The sequence below is a fragment of the Hypanus sabinus genome, chromosome 6, assembly GCF_030144855.1.
Source record: "Hypanus sabinus isolate sHypSab1 chromosome 6, sHypSab1.hap1, whole genome shotgun sequence".
NCBI classification, from domain to species: domain Eukaryota; kingdom Metazoa; phylum Chordata; class Chondrichthyes; order Myliobatiformes; family Dasyatidae; genus Hypanus; species Hypanus sabinus.
The window spans coordinates 95,748,709-95,773,215 of NC_082711.1; the positions used below are offsets into that span (position 1 = coordinate 95,748,709).

The 24,507-nt window shown below is 38.3% G+C and overlaps 1 protein-coding gene across 11 annotated transcripts in view; it reads right to left on the reverse strand.

Annotated features, from left to right (window-relative positions):
* dgkb (diacylglycerol kinase, beta) overlaps positions 1-24,507 on the reverse strand; it is a 797,915-nt gene that overhangs the window by 178,499 nt on the left and 594,909 nt on the right. For all 11 annotated transcript variants that reach the window (XR_009512720.1, XM_059972636.1, XM_059972640.1 and 8 more), the window contains one exon: positions 16,336-16,426. Coding sequence is in view for 10 of the 11 variants with exons in the window: in XM_059972636.1 (XP_059828619.1) it covers positions 16,336-16,426 (91 nt within the window). In the remaining variant the exon portion in view is untranslated. The remainder of the gene's footprint in view (positions 1-16,335; positions 16,427-24,507) is intronic.

Below are 24,507 nucleotides of genomic sequence, written 5' to 3' on the forward strand. Positions count from 1 at the left end.
TATTTTTAAAAGTATTTATTGAAAAATGAGCACAAAAGTAAGATTAATGCAACCATACAGATAATACACATCATCAATACTAAATCTAAAAGCGCGGGTATAATAACAATCAATAAGAAATAGCTCTATCGTTGTCTAGGGGATAATGTATTGTCCAATGGAAATATAAAAGTCACTGTTAGTTTGTTCAAGCTGCAGCATTTTGGGTTTAAGAGAGAGACGGTTTAAACTTGCCCAGGTCTTTTATGATGCCAATCAGTTGAGTTGGGGGAGTTGGTTTCCCCGTTGTTAGCTAAAAGCCGTTTTCCGAGTTCCAAGCCACCAGTCCCAGGCAATGGAACTGAACGCACGTGGCCTCCTTCAAAATGGCTTCCCCAATTACGGGAGCACTAACGTTTCTTCTGGTGCATCTGAGGGGCTGTTCCCACAGACCCTCTTTTATCCTGACTCGCAGGGTCACAGATGTCAATCAGGTTGGGGGTGATGCAATCCCTCCCTCAACCAGCCCACTTTGCCTGAGGGCGTCCACGTAGCACAGTATCTTCAATCCACAAATTCGTCTTCCAGAGACAACGGTCATGTCCCGTAGCTTTACATCGCCGGGGAAACGAGACATTTCGCATGTCTCTCTCTCATTTCCTGGGTCCCCCTGACCCAACCCAACAGTGATCTTGCGATTCTCACAAAGGAGGGGGTTGCAGGCATAACAAGTTGAATCAAGAAAACTACCACATGCAATTTTAACTATTAATGTTAGTACAGTCCACTCAATAGTCATGTGCACAGGGATCAGTGAATATTGTAATCATCCATTTAATGTTGCATTAGATACCAAGGTTAGAAACTTGTTCTCTGTTGTATGTGACAACTTGCAATATAAAAAGATATGTGCACATTGAACTCCACTTCTAAAATTTAACTGAAAAGGCCAAGAGCCAATCATTTTTGTAGGTGGCATCTACATCTTGCAAAATCCGGGTTCAAAGGTTGATTCTCAAAGTAGAGCACCTTCCTAGATCGAACAGTAGGTATCTTTCCAGACTGAAGCCAAAGACAAAATGGAGTAACTTCCAACTTCTAAGGAAAACTTTAGATGTATTAACTCTCACCACCATTGCACGTGAAGGCTCAGAGGCTAATTTCAGAGGCCTACTGGGAATTTATAGGTGATAAGCCATCCCAAGTTTGATCCTGGAGGAGCAGGAGGTGTAAGATGCATTCATTTCATACCACATGCTGAATTTTAAATCAACATTTAGAAAGGAAATAATTCCTTTGGAATGGTTTTGTCGCAGAATTCCTGCTCCCTCAGGCAATCCATCAGAATGGTGACATTCAAGAATCAGGGCTTCTGATCTCTTGAAGTGTGGTGAATTGCAATTGTTCCTGAATTAATTTGTTCATTTCTGAACCTCGATAACTATACTTAAAGGTAACACGCTGTGTTTAATCTGCGTGAAGGGTAATCCTTCTAAATAGAAGATCCACAGGGGTGCTTAAATTTCCCCTGGCTTTCTGCTGAGGAGATGAGGGCAGCTGGAGCCAAGAAGGACAGGTGCAGACAGCAGCATTTCATCATCATCAAAATCACACTCAATACAGTGACCGAATGTTAAAGATTAAGAAAAAAAAATGGATTTCTATGACATTCAATTGAGAGAAGATAAATTTGATAGTTTTAATTGCCTGGGAGTCAATCTTTGTCTGAAACAGGTTATCATTAAAATTTAATTGTTGCCTCAAAAGAACAAATTTCTGTACGTATACATATAGGGCTCCTGAATTATGTAGGAAGCTTGAGGAATTTTTATCAAAAGTTAACATACTGAACTGTATTTTTGGAATTACTCAATAGAACAGAGTGTCCTTCTGCAACAATACATATAAAAATATTTCATTTTGGTTTTCAAGGTATTAAAATCTATAAGGTTCTTTAACATTTGTGTAATTTACTCCACAAAAATTCTTCCCATGCAGTAAAACTATAAACCTCTCTTTTGTTTCACAGTGCATTATGAGTGAAAATATATTTTTAAAATTTTGAATAGATTTTGAAGACCTTGTTTGAAGAGCATATTGAATCATTCAAAATGAATCACAAATATAAAATGCATTAAAAACAGAAAACCACGATACAGGTCCTTTGACCCACAAATTCGTGCTGTACATGACCCTACCATAGAAATTACTAGACTTCCCCACAGCCCTCTAATTTTCTAAACTCCATGTATCTATCCAAAAGTCTCTTAAAAGACCCTATCGTATCCGCCTCCACCACCATTGCCGGCAGCCCATTCCACACACTCACCACTCTCTGAGTTAAAAACTTACCCCTGACACCTCCTCAGTAACTATTCCCCAGCACCTTAAACCTGTGTCCTCTTGAGGCAACCATTTCAGCCCTGGGAAAAAGCCTCTGACTATCCACACTATCAATGCCTCTCATCATCTTATACACCTCTATCAGATCACCTCTCATTCTTCATTGCTCCAAGGAGAAAAGGCCGAGTTCACTCAACCTGTTCTCATAAGGCATGCTCCCCAATCCAGGCAACATCCTTGTAAATCTCCTCTGCACCTTTTCTATGGTTTCCATGTCCTTCCTGTAGTGAGGCAACCAGAACTGAGCACAGTACTCCAAGTGGGGTCTGACCAGGGTCCTACAAAGCTGCAACATTACCTCTCTGCTTTTAAACTCAATCCCACAATTGATGAAGGCCAATGCACCGTATGCCTTCTTAACCACAGAGTCAACCTGTGTAGCTGCTTTGAGTGTCCTATGGACTCAGACCCCAAGATCCCTCTGATCCTCCACACTACCAAGATTCTTACCATTAATACTATATTCTGCCATCAGATTTGACCTACCAAAATGAACCACTTCACACTTATCTGTGTTGAACTCCATCTGCCACTTCGCCGCCCAATTTTGCATCCTATCAATGTCCTGCTGTAACCTCTGACAGCCCTCCTCACTATCCACAACACCCCCAACCTTTGTGTCACCAGCAAATTTACTAACCCATCCCTCCACTTCCTCATCCAGGTCATTTATAAAAAATCACAAAGAGTATGGGTCCCAGAACAGATCCTTGAGGCACCCCACTGGTGACCAACCACCATGCAGAATATGACCCATCTACAATGACTCTTTACCTTCTATGGGCAAGCCAGTTCTGGATCCACAAACTGAAGTCCCCTTGGATCCTATGCCTTCTTACTTTCTCAATAAGCCTTGTATGGGGTACCTTATCAAATGCCTTGCTGATATCCATATACACTGCATCTACGGCTTTACCTTCATCAATGTGTTTAGTCACATCCTCAAAAAATTCAATCAGGCTCGTAAGGCATGACCTGCCTTTGACAAAGCCATGCTGGCTATTCCTAATCATATTCTGCCTCTCCAAATATTCATAAATCCTGTCTCTCAGGATCTTCTCCACCAACTTACCAGCCACTGAAGTAAGACTTACTGGTCTATAATTTCCTGGGTCATCCCTACTCCCTATCTTGAATAAGGGAACAACATTTGCAACCCTCCAATCCTCCGGTACCTCTCCCATTCTATTTGATGATGCAAAGATCATCACCAGAAGCCCAGCAATCTCCTCCCTCACTTATCACAGATGCCTGGGGTACATCCAGTCTGGTTCTGGTGACTTATCCAATTTCCAAAAGCTCCAGCACATCCTCGTCCTTAATATCTACATGCTCAAGCTTTTCAATCCGCTGCTACTCATCCCTACAATTGCCAAGATCCTTTTCCGCAGTGAATACTGAAGTAAAGTATTCATTAGGTATCTCTGCCATCTCCTCCGGTTCCATACACACTTTTCCACTGTCACACTTGATTGGTACTACTCTCTCACATCTTATCCTCTTGCTCTTCACATACTTGTAGAATGCCTTGGGATTTTCCTTAATCCTGTCCACCAAGGCCTTCTCATGGCCCCTACTGGCTCTCCTAATTTCCTTCTTAAGCTCCTTCCTGTTAGCCTTATAATGTTGTAGATCTCTAACATTACCTAGCTCTCTGAACATTTTGTAAGCTTTTCTTTTCTTCTTGACTAGATTTATTACAGCTTTTGTACACCACGGTTCCTGTACCCTACCATAACTTCCCTGTCTCAGTGGAAAGTACCTATACAGAGCTCTACACAAATATCCCCTGAATATTTGCCACATTTTTTCTGTAATTTTCCTTGAGAACTTCTGTTTCCAATTTAATCCTCCAATTTCCTGCCTGATAGCCTCATAATTCCCCTTACTCCAATTAAATGCTTTTCTAACTTGTCTGTTCCTATCTCTCTCCAATGTTATTGTAAAGGAGATTGAATTAAGATTATTATCTCCAAAATGCTCTCCCACTGAGAGATCTGACACCTGACCAGGTTCATTTCCCAATACCAGATCAAGTACAGCCTCTCCTCTTGTAGGCTTATCTACATACTGTGTTAAGAAACCTTCCTGAACACACTTAACAAAATCCACCCCATCTAAATCCCTCGGTCTAGGGAGATCAATATTTGGGAAATTAAACTCTCTCATCACGACAACTCTGTTATTATTACACCTTTCCAGGATCCGTTTCCCTATCTGCTCCTCAATATCCTTGGTACTATTAGGCAGCCTATAAAAAACACCCAGTAAAGTTTATTGACCCCTACCTGTTCCTAACCTCCACCTACAGAGACTCTGCAGACAATACCTCTATGATGTCTACCTTTTCTGCAGCCGTATCTATCTCTAATCACAGTGCCACGCCCCCAGCTCTTTTGCCTTCCTTCCCGTCCTTTCTGAAACATCTAAAACCTGGCACTTGAAGTAACCATTCCTGTCCCTGACCCATCCGAGTCTCTGTAATGGCCACCACATCATAGCTCTAAGTACTGATCCATGTTCTAAGCTCATCCACTTTGTTCACAATACTCCTTGTGTTAAAATAGACACATCTCAAACCTTCGGTCTGAGTGCGTCCCTTCTTTATCACCTGCCTATCCTCCTTCACACACTGTCTTCAAGCTTTCTCTATTTGTGAGCCAACCAGCTCTTCCCCAGTCTCTTCAGTTCAGTTCCCATCCCCCAACAATTCTAGTTTAAACTCTGCCCAGTAGCCTTAGCAAACCTCCCTGCCAGGATATTGGTCCCCCCTGGGATTCAAGTGCCACCCATCCTTTTTGTACAGTTCACAATGCCCCAAAAGATGTTCTAATGATCCAGAAATCTGAATCCCTGGCCCCAGCTCCAATCCCTCAGCCACGCATTTATCCTCCACCTCATTCTATTCCAATTCTCAATGTCGTGTGGCACAGGCAGTAATCACGAGATTACTACCTTTGTGGTCCTGCTTCTCAACTTCCTTCCTAAATCTCTGTAGTCTTTTCTCAGGACCTCCTCCCTTTTCCTACCTATGTTATTGGTACCAATATGTACCACGACCTCTGGCTCTTCTCCCTCCCACTGCAGGATATATTGGACGCGATCTGAAACATCCCGGACCCTGACACCTGAAAGGCAAACTACCATTTAAGTTTCTTTCCTGCATCCACAGAATCGCCTGTCTGACCCCCTAACTATAGAGTCCGCTATCACTACTGCATTCCTCTTCCTTTCCCTACCCTTCTGAGCCTTCTTATTTGTAAAATAAAGTAAATGGAATGACCAGTATACAACTTATGAAACAAGTTCAGTTTAATATGCTGTTAAAGTTAATTTTTGGTGTAAAGAATGATTCACGTAGCATGATTTTGGTCTTATCCCTTGTTAGACTACAACAGATTTGAGGACGCCTACTCCAAGCAGATTGGAAGATTCTGCTGAAGAACATGTCCCTACTCATAGTGTTTTAGAGGACAGATAAGTGACATCAGCAGACAGTAACTCATTTAATTGAGGATCCAGGCTATGGCATTTAGGAGATCTTAGTGACAATAAAATGAATACTGGGAATATGATCATGCCACAGTTCGACAGTTGAGGGATTCAACTATAAAAGTTGTAAGCAGTGTTGATAAGTACTCTGGCAGCCTCAAGACGATGGAGTTTATATAGAGCTGGCACAGGGAGGAAGAAAGGGTGCGGGTTTAGAGTTAAGTGCGACTGAAGTGAAAATTGTAAGAGGATACCTTCAAAACTGATAGAAAATAGAGAAGGCGGAAGTAACCCTAATGTTGTTAATTTCCAGTTATGTAAAGGGGAATATAAAGGAGGCACAGATGTACTGCTCAGCTACTGAAGGAAGGGCTGTTGATACAGGTCACAGGAAGAAGCAACGGGGGACAACATTCTGGAATGAAAGTATATCATCAATGGCCATTGTCACATGAGTGAAATCAGCAAAATTGACCAGCTGGCAGGTAATCATTCTCATGCATACAAAATATAGAAAATTTGGCAAAAAAAAGGCAAACTTCCACCTGCTTTGCTGTGGCTGCAGGGGTCCATCACGGACGAGTGGCAGAAGGAAGTTGAAGCACTATGATTTCAAACTGCCTTTGGCAAAGTCCCTGATTGTATCACACAGGCGTTACACCTACTCGACTTGTGGCAAGGCACATCGACCCTTTTACATTCAGCCTAGAAACATCTGGTTAAAATTAAATTGTCTGGAAGGAAAATGCAATGGTGCAAACATTATGGAAAGACCCTGTCTGCATTTTTTCTAATGTTTTCTGTTTTAACTATCTTTATAAATATAAGATTTAGGTTTCCAATAGGAGTCACATTTTGTGAATTTCAATTCTGTAAGGTTTATTCACATGCAGCTCTATTTCTTTTTCTACTTTTTCTAATCATCATTTGCAAACTGAGCCCCTTCACCTTACTTTTGGACTACGAAGGTATAATCGTCTAGTTTAAGGAGTTATTCTAAGCATTAAATGATAAGAATAAAACAACGAAGAGATTAGTAAAGAACAATGCTAATTATCTTTCAGTCCACACCAGCACAAGTGGAACCAATCTATCATTTCTAATACCATAATTAATCTCCTTTTTCTGCCAAGGGTAAAGATTTTATCATAATGAATCAGGCTTAATGAAAAGCAAAAGCAAGCAATGGCTAGCAAGATGCATTATGCATGATGTGCAAAGTAGTGTTCAAAAATTACATCAAGTAATGATAATTGTGAGAGAGAGGTAATGGTAAATGTACTAATTCTGGAGATTGTATATCATAGAATTGTAATACGCTTTGGTGTATCAGTTTGAGTTTGTAATTCTTTGCATCAGAAACAACACAATTTCATTCAAACAGAAGGAAACTATCAAGAAGTACAGGGTCAGTCTCTACTTGGATGTAATAAGGGGAAATGGATACTGAAGTCACAATGGTCAGTTTTTTCCCCACTAAACATTTCAGGATTAGCAGGTTAAAGGCAAGAGAAATAAAATCCGGGAAGGTTGAAAAAAGACTGATGATTCACTGACAGAAATTTACACCAATGCACAAAGACCGGATTTAGAACCTAACATCAAGAGTTTGTAGTATTATTTCATTTTTCATGTCCTCAGATTTTTGAAAATGTATAAAAGCCAAAACAATTATGCTCTTCTAAACATATATCTGTGGGATGTGGACATCCCTGACAAGAGCTCAGACTGAATCAACTATTTTCTTAGTGAAGGTACTCAGTGTTACTTTTGGGCTGGATGTTCTCAGCACAAATAAAAGAAAAGTGATATACTTTTAAGTCAGGGTGCTGAGCAATTTAGAGAAATTCCTTCAGATGGTGTGAACTTACCTGTTATCTGCAGACCTTGTCTTTGTGGCTGGTAGCTGTTGTGATTTTCAGGAGAGCTAGCAAAGGTATTTTTATAGCTGTATCATTTAGCTAATTGCTGCATGCATTTTGAGGACAGTGCGTATGGAAGTCGCAGTATAGTAATGAATGATGCTAGGGCTGGTGTTTGGCGTTAAAATCAAGGTGCTTTGCTTTTTAACCTCTTTGATGTTGTACCTCCTGAGTGGTGTTTGAGCTGCACTCATTGAAGCAAGTGAATAGTATTCTCTCACACTCCTGACCTGTGCTTTGCAGATAGTAGAAAGACAGTAGGACATCATGAGTTGAGTCACTCAACACCTGGACACAGATCTGCTCTTAAAGCCTCATTCAGTCTTTTTACAGTTCTGTAAAATATTTATCACTCTCTCTCTCTCTCTCTGTTGGAACAACATTATCATTATCATAGAATTTTACAGTGCATGAGGGAGTCATTTAGCCTATGCTTAGGTATGCAGTGGCCTCTGGTAAATGAACTGTCTGAAATATATATGTATATATATTTACAATGTAACTTTACTATTAAGTAGCAGGAACAATAAAAGTCAATTGCCCATTGGGAATTCCCAGAAAGCAGCTGTAACATTATATAATTTACAGGCTGAATTAAAATAATTTGATCTTTTACTTGGAAGAAATGTCAAATAGTAGGGGGTCTATTGCAAAATATGATGCACACCACTTGAATCCCAACTAATTCATGTCAGTCACATCTTTATACATATTAAAGTGTGCTTCATACAAGATATGATAAATAAACAGTCTAGTACTCCCAATGGTTAATTTAAAAGGAATTTTCTAAATGAAGTAAGGTAACTTGAATAAAAAAGGGAGCGTTGTATGAGATAGAAGTTGCCGGGGAGGGCTTCTATTAACACCCAATATCGAACTCAGCAGGTAATTTACTGCTGTAATTACTTGACTAAGCTCTGGCTTCTCACCGTCTACTTACTGGATTATAAAAAAAGCTAAAGTACATCACTACATTTTTAAAGTTCAAGAAGCAGAATTATTTGTATAACCTTTATTAAGAACATATTGGAAATATATAAATTCATTTCTGTCAAAGCCTGGATTGCCTTCCCTAGATTTCCCTTTGACCCCATCTATAGAATTTCTTGATGACAATTTGTTGTTGGTTGCTGCAGGCATTTTTCCTTCTACTGATAAGGAATAACACTGGATTATAGTTCTCGTTCCTTTCCTCCTTCTGCCACTCTAAAGTGATAATAAATGTTGAAACGGTTTCATTTGTTGTGTGGTTCCATAAATCATATTTGAAATCTATTTAAAGTGTTGAACTCAGCAGTTTCTGATGGCACCTGAAAAGTAACTAAGCTAATCCTGTGAGGCTTTCCTCAGCAATCTAAAATAAAACACAACTTTGAAAAAGAAATTAATTCAACAAGAATATACAGGAAAACAAATTTGGAACGAATTCTACCAAAGCTCTTCCTGATGGTGGTAGAGTAGGTTTATTTCTTTGGGCTTGGAAATAAATTTGGCAGTACAGATAAAAATCGTGCCAAAAGGGTCAGACTTTATACTAGAGGCTACTGACTTTTGGGCTACTCACATTAATTTAGAAGAAAATTAGACATATGACCCTTCATACCTGACTTTCTTCATGTGCTTCATTGAGATAATTATATTGCACAAAGCATAAAATCTGCCATAGTGCAGTTATGTAAATATTTGGGATTAGGTGCATTTTTAAATGATTTTAAAATGCACAACATTCTATAAAATAAATAAGTCTTTCTGGGACTAACAAAATATTGTGCCAATATGTTGCTGAGTCCACTAATTTAAATAGTCAGAATGTGTCTTTGAGCTTTTAAATTAACTATTATTAACTCATTTTTCTTGTCATGGTGCTGCTTGACCAGTTGATTATTTCAGCATTTTATTTGTTATATTGAATAAAATTCGCAATAACTTTGGAATTGGACTAGAAGGGAGAGATAGGTGTGCAGAAGAAAGGAGTTAAAGAAGCAACAATTTAACAACAGTTAAAGTCCAACAAATACTTTGTAAATAAGCCATAAAACCCTATATGCGTATAAGAAGTCATCAGAGCAGCCAAGTAAATTAACTGCAACTTTGACCTTTCCTGCAATTATTGTATCTATGTGTCATTCCTTCATTTATTAAGTGGAACGTGACAGCTGTACTGGTTTTAGTAGAAGAACACCAGATAATGTACTACATCTCAGACTGAACACCAAACCAGAAAACGTGAGAAATGGCAGGGGTCACAATAAAGTTCAATCTATCTTCAATATTGACCTGCTCCTCTTGGTCTGAAGTCAAAAGAAATTTTGACATAAATGGTTTATTGGTAATAATTTGTGTAATGTTGGAATCACAGGAAAAAGTTTAATACAAGCAAATGGTCAGATTTGGCACTTCTTTGGAAGGTGTAGAACCACAAAGAATCTACATTACAAAAGATCTCCTTTCAGCCAATCATGTTTGAGCTGATGATGAAAGAGCTAAGCAAACATATATTCTCAACTTCCAGTACTTGGTGGGTAGTCTTGTATATCATAGTTCTGAAAGGACGCATGTTTTCACGCAGTCAGATTTTTTTTTTGAATTTTTAAATAGGTTACAGAAAGAAAAACACTTATCAACCCAGTCCCCCTAACCCCTCCCCCCAGCATATCCCTATAGAAAAAAAAGAGAAGAAAAAAGAAAGAAAGAAAGAATGCCTGGATATCGGAAGATCCCCACATGCTCCATGGAGTTCATAATAGCTTTAATATGTATATTAATTTCTTTCCCCAGATAACCAATAATTTTTTCTTCAGAGCACCTATATATTTAATCCTATCTTTTGTAAATAAGGGCGCCAAATTTTCAGAAATATTTCATATTTATCTCAAATTGTAAGTAATTTTTTCAAGTGGAATGCAGCTAAAAATTTCATTCTTCCAACGATCTATACTTAAGTATGAATCTGATTTCCAAGTAACTGCAATAGCCTTTTTGGCTACTGCCAATGCAATTTTTATGAATTCTTTCTGATATTTATTCAATTTAGATTTCGATTTTATCCCTTCAATATCGCTTAGTAAAAATAATGTTGGATTATGTGGAAGTTGTATTCCAATAATTTGTTCCAGTAAAACTCTTAAATTTGTCCAAAAAGGTTGAATTTTAAAACAAGACCAAGTAGAGTGTAAAAAAGTACCAATTTCTTGATTACATCGGAAGCATTGATCAGATAAATTTGGGTTTTATTTATTTTTTTGCGGTGTAATATATAATTGATGTAAAAAATTATATTGCACTAGTCTTAGCCAGACATTTGTTGTATTTGTCATACTGTCAAGACATAGTCTTGACAAATTTGTTTCTTCAATTTTAATATTCAAATCAGTTTCCCATTTTTGTCTTGACTTATGAATTCCTTGTTTAATTGCCTGCCTTTGAATCAAACTATACATACAAGAAATACATTTTTCAATTTTTCCTTTTTGAATTAAAGTTTCTATTTCATTAGTTTTCAGCAAAAACATTGTTTGACCCAATTTATCTCTTAAATAAGCCCTTAATTGGAAATAACAAAAAAAGTGCTGTTTGATATTTTATATTTATTCTTTAATTGATCAAATGACATTAATATACCTCCTTCAAAACAATCTCCTATATATCTAATCCCTTTTTGAAACCAGTTGTGTAAAAGTTGGTTATCCATTGTAAAAGGAAGAAGTTTATTTTGAATTAAAGGTCTCTTTGCTAATAGAGATTTCTTTATCTCATCATCAACATTTATCTTATTCCATAAATCAATCAAATGTTTTAATATAGGAGATTCTTTCTTTTCCCGTATCCATTTAGATTTCCACTTATAAATAAAATTTTCTGGTACATTTTCTCCTATTTTATCTAGTTCTATTCTAATCCATGCCGGTTTATCTTCATCAAAAAAAGATGCAATAAATCTAAGTTGATTTGCTTTATAATAATTTTTAAAGTTTGGAAGTTGTAACCCTCCTGGGTCAAATTTCCATGTCAATTTTTCCAACAATATTCTTGACATCTTACCTTTCCAAAGGAACTTCCTCACACATTTATTTAACTCTTGAAAAAACTTCTGTGGTAATTGTATTGGTAGTGTTTGGAATAAATATTGTAATCTAAGGAATACATTCATTTTTACAGCATTTGCTCTGCCTACAAATGTTATTGGTAACATCATCCATTTATCAAGGTCTTCTAGAATTTTAAATTGAAATTCTACCCCTTACTAAAGGAGATTATAGTCAATGTCAATTAATAATTTAGATGGCTGATAAATGGTATAAAATATTTAGGTATAAGAGTTGGTAATAATATAAAGAATTTATATAAATTAAATTATTTACCATTATTGGAAAAAAAATGCAGTCAGATTCTGATCCTTAACATCCTCTGAATGAAAAATATTTTTTTAAACTTTGTTTTAAACTGCCTCCCAACTACTTCAAACCAATAATGCTGGTTTTGATCTCTCAGGGAAGAAAATTTTTATTTCTTTGGCCCTCCTCATTGTCACCCTTTAAGTTTCCCTCAGTCTCTTCTGTTGCAAGACTTATTCAATGTTACCACATAGCTCTAATTTTCCAGTCCTGACAGTACCTTTGCAGATCTTCTATCTACTTTCCCTGGTGCAATTAGCCCTTACTTCAATACAATGACTAGAATTGCAAATAATTATTTAGCTATGACCTAACCATTGCAACATAGTTTCCCTAATCTATGTTCTAATTAATAAATGAAAGCATTCTGTGACTTGTTAACCACAATACCTACCTGTTAAACTGTCTTTAAAGATCTGTGGATACACTGTCATTGTTTGTCTACTCATTTCAGTATCCTCTTACTTATTGTTTATTCACTCACATTGCTGTAGCTTCACAAATGTTTTCTTGCATTTTACAGCTTTAAACCCCATTTAAAAATTTACTGTCCAATTGACTGATCCATATACAGTATGTTTTTCTATAGGTCTTGAGCTTTCCATCTGACTGTCAGTCATATAGGCAGTTATTGTAACATCTGTGAATTTCCATAAAACCTGCACAATTCACATCAAACACAATGTCATTCTTAAGCTTCCTTGCTACCTCTTTAAAGAATTCATTCAGATTACTCAAACTAGACCTTCCCTCCATAACTGGTTTCCCCTGATTAATCCATGCCTTTCTAAGTAGCTTGTAATGGATTCTCAGAATTTGCTCACAACCAAACGTAAATTAAATGGCTTCTAATTACCAAGTAAAATGAAATGCCGGAAGAACTCAGTCAGTCAAGTAGCATCTGTTGAAAGATGAAGTAGTCAACATTTTGGATCAATAACACTTCCTCTAGCCTCTAGTTATTTGGTTCAACTCTTCCTTGCTTTTTAACCAACTTGTTACTTGACCTATCTTACTTTGGTATCACTGTAACTAAATTGAAAAAAAATTGACAATAGACAATAGGTGCAGAAGTAGACCATTTGTCCCCACGAGTCTGCACCGCCATTCTGAGATCATGGCTGATCATTCACTATCAATACCCAGTCCCTGCCTTGTCCCCATATCCCTTGATTCCCCTATCCATCAGATATCTATCTAGCTCCTTCTTGAAAGCATCCAGAGAATTGGCCTCCACCGTCTTCCGAGGCAGTGCATTCCACACCTCCACAACTCTCTGGGAGAAGAAGCTCTTCCTCAACTCTGTTTTAAATAACTGATAAATATAGATAAAGGACTCTATGATTTCTTCCCTGATTCTTTTAATGGATTGGGATAAATGTAATCTTGGGAACTGTTAAGTATGCATTAAGAACTTTTATTTATATCCATGAAGGCATATCCATCATGGGGAGAAGGCAAGAGAATGGGGTTGAGAGGGATAATAAATCAGCCATGATGGAAAGGTGGAGCAGACTCGATGGGGTAAATGATCTCGTTTTACTCCAAATTCTGATCGTCTTAGGGCCTAAATCCACTGTCTCCACACACAGGTTAACTTTCAGGTTCCTCAGACCTTAATGATTTCTAAGTTTTTTTTCACACTTTAAAGCAGATTTGGATTATTTTTGATTTTCATACATTCATTTTAGTTGCCTAGTATCATTAGGCAATTTCAGTTCAGGCAATTTCAATTTAGGTAGTTTAAATTTTACTCATACACTTTCTATGCTCCTCCAGGTGTTTTATTGTATAAATTTCCTGGTGCTTGCCACAGTCTTCTTTATTTGCCTTATTCTATCCTGTATGCCCTTGAAGAGGTGTATTTGGGAATCTCATTCTTTTTTTTAATAGGAATAGATTACCCTGAACTTCTTACATTTTTATCATCAAGCCCTTTGCATGCAAGTGTTGAAGTAATTGTCATGACTGACAATGAAATAAAATAAAATAACTGAAATAACTGAATTAACTGGGCCCAGGACACACACACTTATGACTCAAACACACTTGTTATTCACTTGTGTACAAGGAGAACAGCTTGGGCCCCTGGCACCCACTCTGTTCTGAAGTCTGAACAGAGAGAGAATTTTATACAGATTTGGCTTATCATTTATGGATATTGATTATTCTAAATTGTATATGTTTGAATTCCTTGCTTGCACAATCATTCGCCATTCACAATAGAGGTGTTAAAGTCAATTGAAAGTTCAAGTAGACAGCTGATGATATTTTGAAGTTAGTAAAGACAAGTTAATTGTTGGGTATGTTTCACATCTATTTCTCATCTGTCTCTGGCACCTCCTATTGTATAAAAGGATGCTATGTTTTATGAAAAATTTTCTGGGGAAGTCTCACTCATCTGGTTTGAGTAGATCCTGCCACCATCTATCTGGTCTGTAGTCATCAGAGTTGTCTTTGGCAGTCTCTCTTCAAAGGTCTTGCTTGACTACAACTGCTCTGGGCTATCTTTGCCTTACAGCAACTTCCACACTCTCTCCCTGTTGTCCTGTAGACGACAACATAAATTTCAATAGCAAAGAGTCTCTGGAACTCTGTAACAGTTTCATCAGGGGTAATGGCTGCTGTATTATGATAGAGGCAGCTGTTCTGTGGGCTAACATCCCACAGAATAATCTCAGGCAAGAGACTATAAGGAATATGACAACTGACAAGAATTCATTGCCCACTGTATAGTGGAATCGCCCTAACCCTCAAACAGACTGTGACGTCAGCTGTAGGCTCCCCAAGGTGTGGATGAAGCTTGGGTAGCTCTTTCTCAGTCACCTTTATCTTATCGGCTTCTACCTGGATGTGCACAGCCAAATTGGTGATATTCTGAGACAAAACAGAGATGTACATGCAACACTCTTGGCCAATGATAGCACAAGCACCTCCCTTTGTGGCCAACAAAATTCCAATGCTAATCAATTTTGTGCAGATTGCCATTATTTCAGCAGTGGTGACATTGATGGCTCGTCTCGTATCATGTACAGTAACGCTAAGGCACCACTTTGCTCATCGTATACATGTTTCACCAGCTGTCACTTATGAAGTTAGCTGAGGCTCTCCATTGGTCAAGGTAGACCATGGAAGCTGTGTCCCACCTGTCTACGTGATATGCAATCTTATATGCAAACCAGGGCAGTAGGATATGGAGAGCAGGTTGAAGTTAGTATGCTGAAAAAGTAAGTGTTGGTCCCCTATACCAGAAATGAATACCTTTATAACAAAAGCCAGGGGAAAATACAGCATCTGCAAATGATCTTGCTGTTGATTAGCAATTGTGCACTGACTGGAGGTAGAATATTGTAAGTGTTCTTTGTGCTTGCAAGATTATTTCCACCAAATGCATTACTAATTGATTGCATTTTATACAGGGCTTCTTGCCATGGATTAAGAATGAAATATGTATAAAAAAGACTGTATTCAGTTTAATTCTCTCAATCACCCCATATAATTGCTTTCTGATATTATCACATGATATAAATACCATTAATGTTAAGAAAATCCCTAAAATGTACCAGAAATAGTGGCTGTATTTATGCAGGCTTTTTTTTTACCAAATATATCATACCAAACTAATTCATCGCGAACCAGCAGCAGGTTCCGTTTACCAGTGAATTTCCTGTAGCTTCTCTAAAGCCTGGTGCAATTCCAATGTAAATGGTGAAAAAAATTAAATAAATCCATATAAGATGAAAGAGATGACTGCATCAGCCCCAAATATGTTCAGTACAATCAGACCTCTGGATTCTGAATTAAAATGATTATTAAGCATTGGAATTGCACACCAAATAATACTGCATATTCTTCTAAGTAACTAATCACCTGGGGAAAGTGATGCACCATCAATAACTCTTGGAGACGCGAGGTGAGATTTAGGCTTTTATTGGCTGGAAGAAAGAACAAGCAGCAATTGACCACCACACTACATCCTGGAGACTGAGGCCGGGGCTCGGGCTCCAATCGCCTTTATACCGGGGTCTGTGGGAGGAGCCACAGTCAGTGGGAGGAGCCACAGGAGCAGGCATATGTAGTTCACCACAGAAAGGTTAGGGAGAGTTAGTCTCAAACCATTGCTACTAAATAGCTATTCATCTTACCTCTATCTCTACATATTCATGTAATCTCTTGCATGTAGCAGAGAATGTTTCAGATGTCCCAAATTCAAAATACCAGAACTTGTTCTTCATTCTACAAGGAAAGGATACAATATATCATTTCTCAAAACTATTTTTTAGGAAGTAATCATAGATCAGAAACAAATTGATAATTAGTCATTACACTCAGTAGCCACTTTATTAAGTACATCTGCTCATTAATGCAAATATCTAATAAACCAATCATGTGGCAGCACAGGAATGGACAAAAGTATGCAGACATAGTCAAGAGGTTCAGTTTTTGTTCGGACCAAATGTCAGAATGGGGAGGAAATGTGATCCAAGTGACTTTGACCATGGAATGTTTGTTGATGCCATACAGGTGGTTTGAGTAGCTTAGAAACTGGGACTTCCACTCACATCAGTCTCTAGAATTTACAGAGAATGGTGCATGAAAAAAAAATCAGAGAGCAGCAGTTCCATGGGTGAAAATGCTTTGTTAATGAGCGAGAATGGCTAGACTGGTTCAGGCTGACAGGAAGGTGACAGTAACTCGAATAACCATGGGTTACAACAGTGGTATGCAGAAGAGCATCCCTGAACATTGAACCTTGAAGTAGATGGGAAGAGCAGCAGAAGATAACAAACATACACTCAGTGGCCACCTTATTAGGTACAGAAGATAGATATCTATATGAGATGGTTATTTCACCATTTTCATCAATGCTGCTTCAGAAAGACCTATCAAACCTAAACTTATTTTCCAATTTCTGCACTATAGCCTTGCAGTTACTTCATTTTAAATGGTTATGTGGGATAGCATGCTACATCTGGAACAGCCAACCAGTCCACGCTGGTGATTATAATACTTTGTCCTTTTCTCCTCTAAATTTACCAGCATACCTTCTTTTCCCCTCCTCCCTCATTTGCTTAAACAAGCTCTCCCAAGTTGAACCAGGTCACTTCAATCATCCCCCATAGCAGTCAGTTCCTCAACATCACTGCTCTTTGGTAAAGAAGTTTCTGAAGTTTCTTTTTGATCAGTATTTTATATTGGTGGGCTCTGATTATGTCCCCCGTACCCCAAACAAATGCATTTTTTTTCTGTATCACTTCAATCAAAACCCTTCAGAATTTTAGGTAACCCTTCAGCCTCAATTGAATACACATCAAATACATTTTAAACAGGATAAGAGATTCTGCTTCCATCATTCAAGAAGTTTTAAAGAAAAACTATAGTAAGCAAGCTTTGTAAGGGACCATGGATGCCACCTTTGTATTTTAAACATAACCACATATACAGGCTAAATGTATTTTAAATACCTTCTATAAATTACAAAATGTAACTTTCATAGCTCTAACATATTTTTGTGCTACATATGTGTGTTAATGTACCTTTTTTTGTAAATTGAGATACTTTCAAAGCATCATCTTAATTGAAAACATTATATTAATTAACTCTTGACAGTGCTGAAAATGCACATCATACAAAATCTACTAAGGAAGAGAGGGGAAATACAGATGAAAGTCAATAACAGAAGTAGCTGCTGATTTTTTAAAAGTTGTTTGGTAAACTTTGCAGAAGCATTCAGAGATTAACTTTTAAGTCCCCAGAGATCTCACAAGAAGCAAATGAGAAGTCTTTCCATTGTCTACTGTAACAGTTGGACAAAAGTTAACTTTCTGTCCAAGTGAAGGAATAGTTTGTTTACCTATCACTCTTTTAGATCCTCCTTTTCTTTTTCATACTGTATGTCCTATTAGTAAACTAATATTTTCCCGTAACAGCTTTGTGCTACTGACTTTCAGGAGATCCAAACACATGCCAACATTTCCTTTCTAGGATCTTGCCAAAGTTTTCATATCAGCCCATTTTTCAGCTATTTAAATAATTAGTTTGTTGCTTTGTGTTGTCTAAAACTGTTACTGAAAACACTGGGTATTTTGTAAGTTTTTGCAGCAAACTGACCATATAGATTATCGCTATTTCTAGACAGATTTCTGGCTACATTTAGCTGGTAGGCATGGGTTGCCTTTAGCTCCTAGAATTTTGTAGACTTGAAGGAGTAATAATAAGTTAGCAGATTTGCTCAATTCACTGTTAAATGTTTGACTGATTGATATTGTACATTTTCAGCTCTTCATGTTACAGGTTAGACTTGTCATCAGTCCAGTTTTATAGGGTGGTAGCATTCTATTTAACCTTTGAGTACTATTGTAGTGTGTGTTTCATTAACTGGGCAAACATTCAGTCACTCTAAAATAGTTCAAAGAGAAACAAATTTGACAACGTTGATATTGTTGATTTGGAATAAATAGGATAGTTTAAGTTGTTTTTTTCCACATTTTCGCATTAAGTTAGCTGATCTTCAGGATTTTGTTTCTTGATGCATTTGTCTGGATAGAATCAGATTTGTCAGTTACCTCTCTTCAGAAGATAACATGGTTATTCTCTCCATTTGTATCAGAAATATCCATTTCCGCCAAACATTCATCTATGATATGAACTCCACTTTTCCCTCTATTAATATAGGCCATCCTGCTGGGCATGTACCATAGCCATACCATTAGCAAAATATCACACGAAAAACCACACTGCCACATTAACTCATTTAGTCATACCTTCTCAGAGACATGCCCTTTACTGTTTCCATCCCTCCTTGTCCTCTCTGCTGCTTCAAACTAAACTGATTTTGTTTTTTCCCCAATTCTGATGAAGGGCCTTAGACCTGAAATTTGAACACTATTTCTCTTTCGTAGATGTTGCCTGAACTGTTGAGCGCCCCCAGCATTTTTCATTATTTAAGAAGCCCTTTATGTGACGTATTTGTTTCTTTTTACATAGTCTGCTGTTTGGGCTCCTTGCAAAACCATCACAATTAAATACACAAGGGATTGTGAAAAAGCTGAAATCTTGATAAACACACACAAAATGCTGGAGGAACTCAGCAGGCTAAACAACACCTAGAGAAGGGAATAGACAAGCCGAGACACTTGATCCATTGTAATTTGTTTTTTTTAGAGTTGATGCTAACCCATAATTTGCCTGGAGGGCCTCAATGTCCATCACAAAAAAAGGCTTAGTAGCATCACCACTAATCAAGTTGTCCTTAATCACTGGAATTCAGAAGAAGGAGGGGTGACCTCATTGAAACCTATCGAATGGTGAAAGGTCTTGATGGAGTGGATGTGGAGAAGTTGTTTCCTATGGTGGGAGAGTCTAAGAGTAGAGGTCACAGTCTCAGAATAGAAGGGTATCCTTTTAGCAGAGATCAGGAGAAGTTTCTTTAGCCAGGGGGTGGTGAATCTGTGGAATCCTTTGCCACAGTCGGCTATGGAGGCCAAGTCTTTATGTATATTTAAGGCAGAGGTTGATAGATTTTTGATTGGTCAGGGCATGAAAGGTTACAGGGGAAAGGCAAGGAGGTCAGGGCTGAGAGGACAATAGATCAGCCGTGATGAAATGTCAGAGCAGCCTTGATGGGCCAAATGGCCTAGTTCTGCTCCTATATCTTATGGTCTTCTGGGCTTATTCTAACTGGATGTCGCTGTCAGATGAAGGTTTTGTAAGGAGGGATGTTAGAACTGATAAGCCTGAAACAACTCCACCGAATCTGTGACAGGTTTCTGTAGGAGAAACCAGACCTACAGAACTTAGTTCTTCTGCAGAGAAGCAGTTTCCATTGGATTGTGCAGCACTGCCACTTGTTACATGGGATGCATTTAGAATAGAGCTTAATTGAAAAGTTACAACTGAAAATCTGTAAGGAACTTAGAAGGAAAATTTTTGATCCAAAATGATAATTTTGTTTTTCTTTCCACAGTGGCTACCTGACCTGCTCAATATGTCCAACATTTTCTATAATTCCTTCCTGATGGTAATAATGAGAAGAGAGCATGTACTGGAAGGGTTGTGCCCATGATGGACCTGCCTGAGCCTACAGCATGCTGTAATACTGTGCACTGGAGCTTCAATGCCAAGCTGTGATGCAACCACACCAAATGCTCTCCACTGCACAGCAATAGAAATTTGCAAGATTCTTTGGTGACATACCAAACCTCCTCAAACTCTGTATGAAGCAGAATCACTGGTATTACCATCAAACAGAGAAATCCACCAGGTTCAATGGAGAATAAAGGTCAGTATAATGTGTACCAAAATATGTAGTAACCCATGACACTACATCATTAGACCAACACAAAATAAACAACAGGAGCAATATGCTACAGACAAAACTAAGTGATCCTACAACAAACAAATCAGGCTAAAGTTCTTTAATCACCCTACAGCCAGTTCTAAATTGTGATGAAGAATAAAACTTAATCTGAAAAGCGGGCTCCATCACTAATCTCAATGATGAAGTAGCACTTCACAACCTCAATGACGAAGCAACTCTTCACTTAAGACTAAAAGTCAAAATGGAGGCAGTTAAAAATACCTCTGGCCCGAAGTGCTGGGTGCATAATCTATCAATGCTTCCTTCCAAAGTCACCACCATCACAGAAGTCATCCTTTATGGAATTTGATTCATTTCACAAGAAATCGAGACGTAATTGAGAGTCCTTAATAGAGAAAGAACTAATAACATCCTATGTGCAGTGCTGACAGCTAATGTTCCAAAACTAGCAGGTCCTCTGTCAAAACAATTCCAGAACAGCTACAGTGTTAACATATCTCCATTAAAATAAAATCTTACCCATGTATGGAAAAACCTGTGCAAATCCAGTCCAATTAAGTATTGACAAATCAATCTGATCATCAGCATGGTGATACAGGATATAATTGACAGTATTTATCTATAACCTGTTTAGCAATGTTCAATACGTGTTCTGTCAGGACCAGGTGATTTTATTTTAAAGGATATAATTCCATTGATGAAGGGCAGATCACCGCTTTTGACATCAGGAAAGTATTTAATCAAAGTGTAGCATCAAGGAGCCTGAGTAACACTGTAGATACCAGCAACTATGGGAAAACACTTGATTACCTCATCATTGGTATTCTGTAGAATTAAGAAACTACAAGGGTAAAAAAGACCCTATTGGGAGTTATATAGAGTCCTCCAAACAGTACCCGGAAGTGGTCTACAAATTACAACAGGAAATAGGAAAGGTATGTAAAAATCTGGTTGGTGCTGGCAGAATGTGTACAAGATGACTTTTTAGAGCAGCTTGTGTTTGAGCCTAGTAGGGGAATGGCAATTCTAGACTGGGTGTTATTGAATGACCTGGATTTGATTAGGATGCTGATGGTAAAGGAACCTTTAGGAGGCCGTGATCATAACATGATAGAATTCACCCTGCAATTTGAGAACTAGAACCTAAAAAACAGATGTATCAGTATTACGGTGGCATGAAAAAGGAGCTGACCAAAGTTGATTGGAAGTGAACACAAGCAGCGGTGACGGCAGAACAGCAATTGTTGGCGTTTCAAGGAGAAATTCAGAAGGCACAGAAAAGGTCCATCCCAATGGTTTAGAAGTATTATAAGTATTCTAAAGGAAAGATGAGGCAACCGTGGCTGACAAGGGGAGTCATGAAACAGTATAAAAGCAAAATAGAGAGCATATAATATAGCAAAAATTAGTGGTAAGGTTGAGGGTGGGGATGCTTTTAAAAATGAGAGGCAACTAAATCGGTCATAAGGAGAGAACTTAAGAATATAAGAACATAAGTAATTGGAGCAGGAGTAGGCCATCTGGCCCATTGAGCCTCCTCTGCCATTCTATAAGATCATGGCTGATCAGGTCATAGACTCATCTCCACCTACCTGCCTTTTCCCCATAACCATTAATTCCCACACTATGCAAAACTCTATGCAACTTTGTCTTAAATATATTTACTGAGGTCGCCTCTACTACTTCATTGGGCAGAGAATTCCACAGATTCACCACTCTCTGGGAAAAGCAGTTCTTCCTCATCTCCATCCTAAATCTATTCCCACGAACCTTGAGGCTATGTCCCCTAGTTCTAGTCCCACTTACCAGTGGAAACAACTTTCCTGCCTCTATTTTATCTATCCTTTTCATAATTTTATATGTTTCTATAAGATCTCCTCTCATTCTTCTGAATTCCAAAAAATACAGCTCTAGGCAATCCCTCTTCATAGTCTAACCCCCTCACCTCTGAAATCAACCTGGTGAACCTCGTCTGCACCACCTCCGGAGCAAATATATCCTTCCTCAAGTAAGGAGACCAGAACTGCACGCAGTACTCCAGGTGTGTCTTCACCAGTACCCTATACAGTTACAGAATAACCTCCCTGCTCTTAACTTCAATCCCTCTAGCAATGAAGGTCAATAACCCATTTGCCTTCTTGATAGCCTGCTGCACCTGCAAACCAACATTTTGCGATTCATGCACAAGCACTCCAAGTCCCTTTGTAAAGCAGCATGTTGCAATTTTTTACCACTTAAATAATAATCTGCTTCCATCGTGGATGACCTCACATTTACCAACATTGTACTCCATCTGCCAGACTCTTGCCCACTCACTTAACCTATCTACATCTCTCTGTAGACTCTCTGTATCCTCTGCTCAATCTAGCAACATCAGCAAACTTAGTCTGTATAGTATTTTGTGCTAGTCTTCACTGTGGAAGACACAAGGAGAATGCCAAAATTATGAGAGTGTCAGGGGGCAGAAGAGAGTGCAGTTGCTATTACTAAGGAGAGGATGCTTAGGAAGCTGAAAAGTCCAAAGTTAGAAAAGTTACCTGGACCAGATGGAGTACACCCCAGGGTTCTAAAGGAGATAGCTGAAGAGATTGTGTAGGCATTTGTATTGATCTTTCAAGAATCACTAGATTCTGGAATGTTTCTGGAGCAGTAGAAAATTGCAAATGTCAATCTACTCTTTAAGAAGGGAGGGAGGGTGGAGGAAAGGAAATTATAGTCTAGTTAGCCTGACTTTAGTGGTTGGAAAGATGTTAGAGTCTATTATTAGCAATGACATTTCTGGATACTTCAGAATAAAGTCAGCGTGGTTTTGAAAGGGGAAATCTTGCTTGACAAATCAGTCTGAATTCTTTGATGAGATAACAGGCAGGATAGACAAAGGAGAGCCAGTGGATGTTGTTTGTTCGGATTTGCAGAAGGCCTCGGACAAGGCGCCTGCACATGAGGCTGCTTAACAAAATACAGAGCCCTTGGTATAATAAGAAAGGTATTAGCATGGATAGAAGATTGGCTGACTGGCAGGAGGCAAACAGTGGGAATAAAGGGGTCTTTTCTGGATGGCTGCCAATGACTAGTAGTGTGCCGCAGAATTTGCTGCTGGGACGGCTTCTTTTCACATGTCAATGACTTAAATGAAGGAATTGAGGGCTTTGCAGCCAAATTTGTGTATGATATGAAGATAGGTGAAAGGGCAGGTAGGGTTGAATAAGCACAATGTGTGAAGAGAGACTTAGACAGATTGGGAAAATGGACAGAGAAGTGGCAGTTGGAATATAATGTAAGGAAGTACATTATCGTGCCCTTGGCAGAAGGAAAAAGTTGTGGACTATTTTATAAATGGTAAGAAAAATGGCGTTAAGAAAGATAATAAATCAGTCATGATGGAATGGTGGAGCAGACTTGATCAGCAGAATGGCCTAATTCTGCTTTTAAGTCTTATGCTCTGATACTGTCGATGATACAGTATGTCTGGGGTAAGATTTTTACGTAGAGAGTGGTGAGTGTGTGGAATGGGCTGCTGGCGACGGTGGTGGAGGCAGATATGATAGGATCTTTTAAGAGACCCCTGCTCAAGTACATGGAGCTTAGAAAAATAGAGGTCTATGGGTAACCGTAGGTAATTTCTAAGGTAAGGACATGTTCGGCACAGCTTTGTGGGCCGAAAGGGCTGTATTGTGCTGCAGGTTTTCTATGTTTCTATACCTTGCTCACTATGCTGACGACCAGTCCAAATACCAATAACTGTTTGGATTCAGCTTTCTCTGTATATCGGCAAGTTCAGTAACAAATGTGACCTCGTTATTTAAGATATTTGGGAGAGAATTAAACACATGGACAATGAATGCCTGTTAGAGGAAAATTCTAGCATCAATAATGAAAGAAGTATGAACAGGATATCACAAAAATTTGGTGGATTTATTAAAGAAAAAATCATATTTGCCTAACCTGATGGAATTTTTGAGGGTGTGACTAATATAATTGATAAGAGGGAACCGGT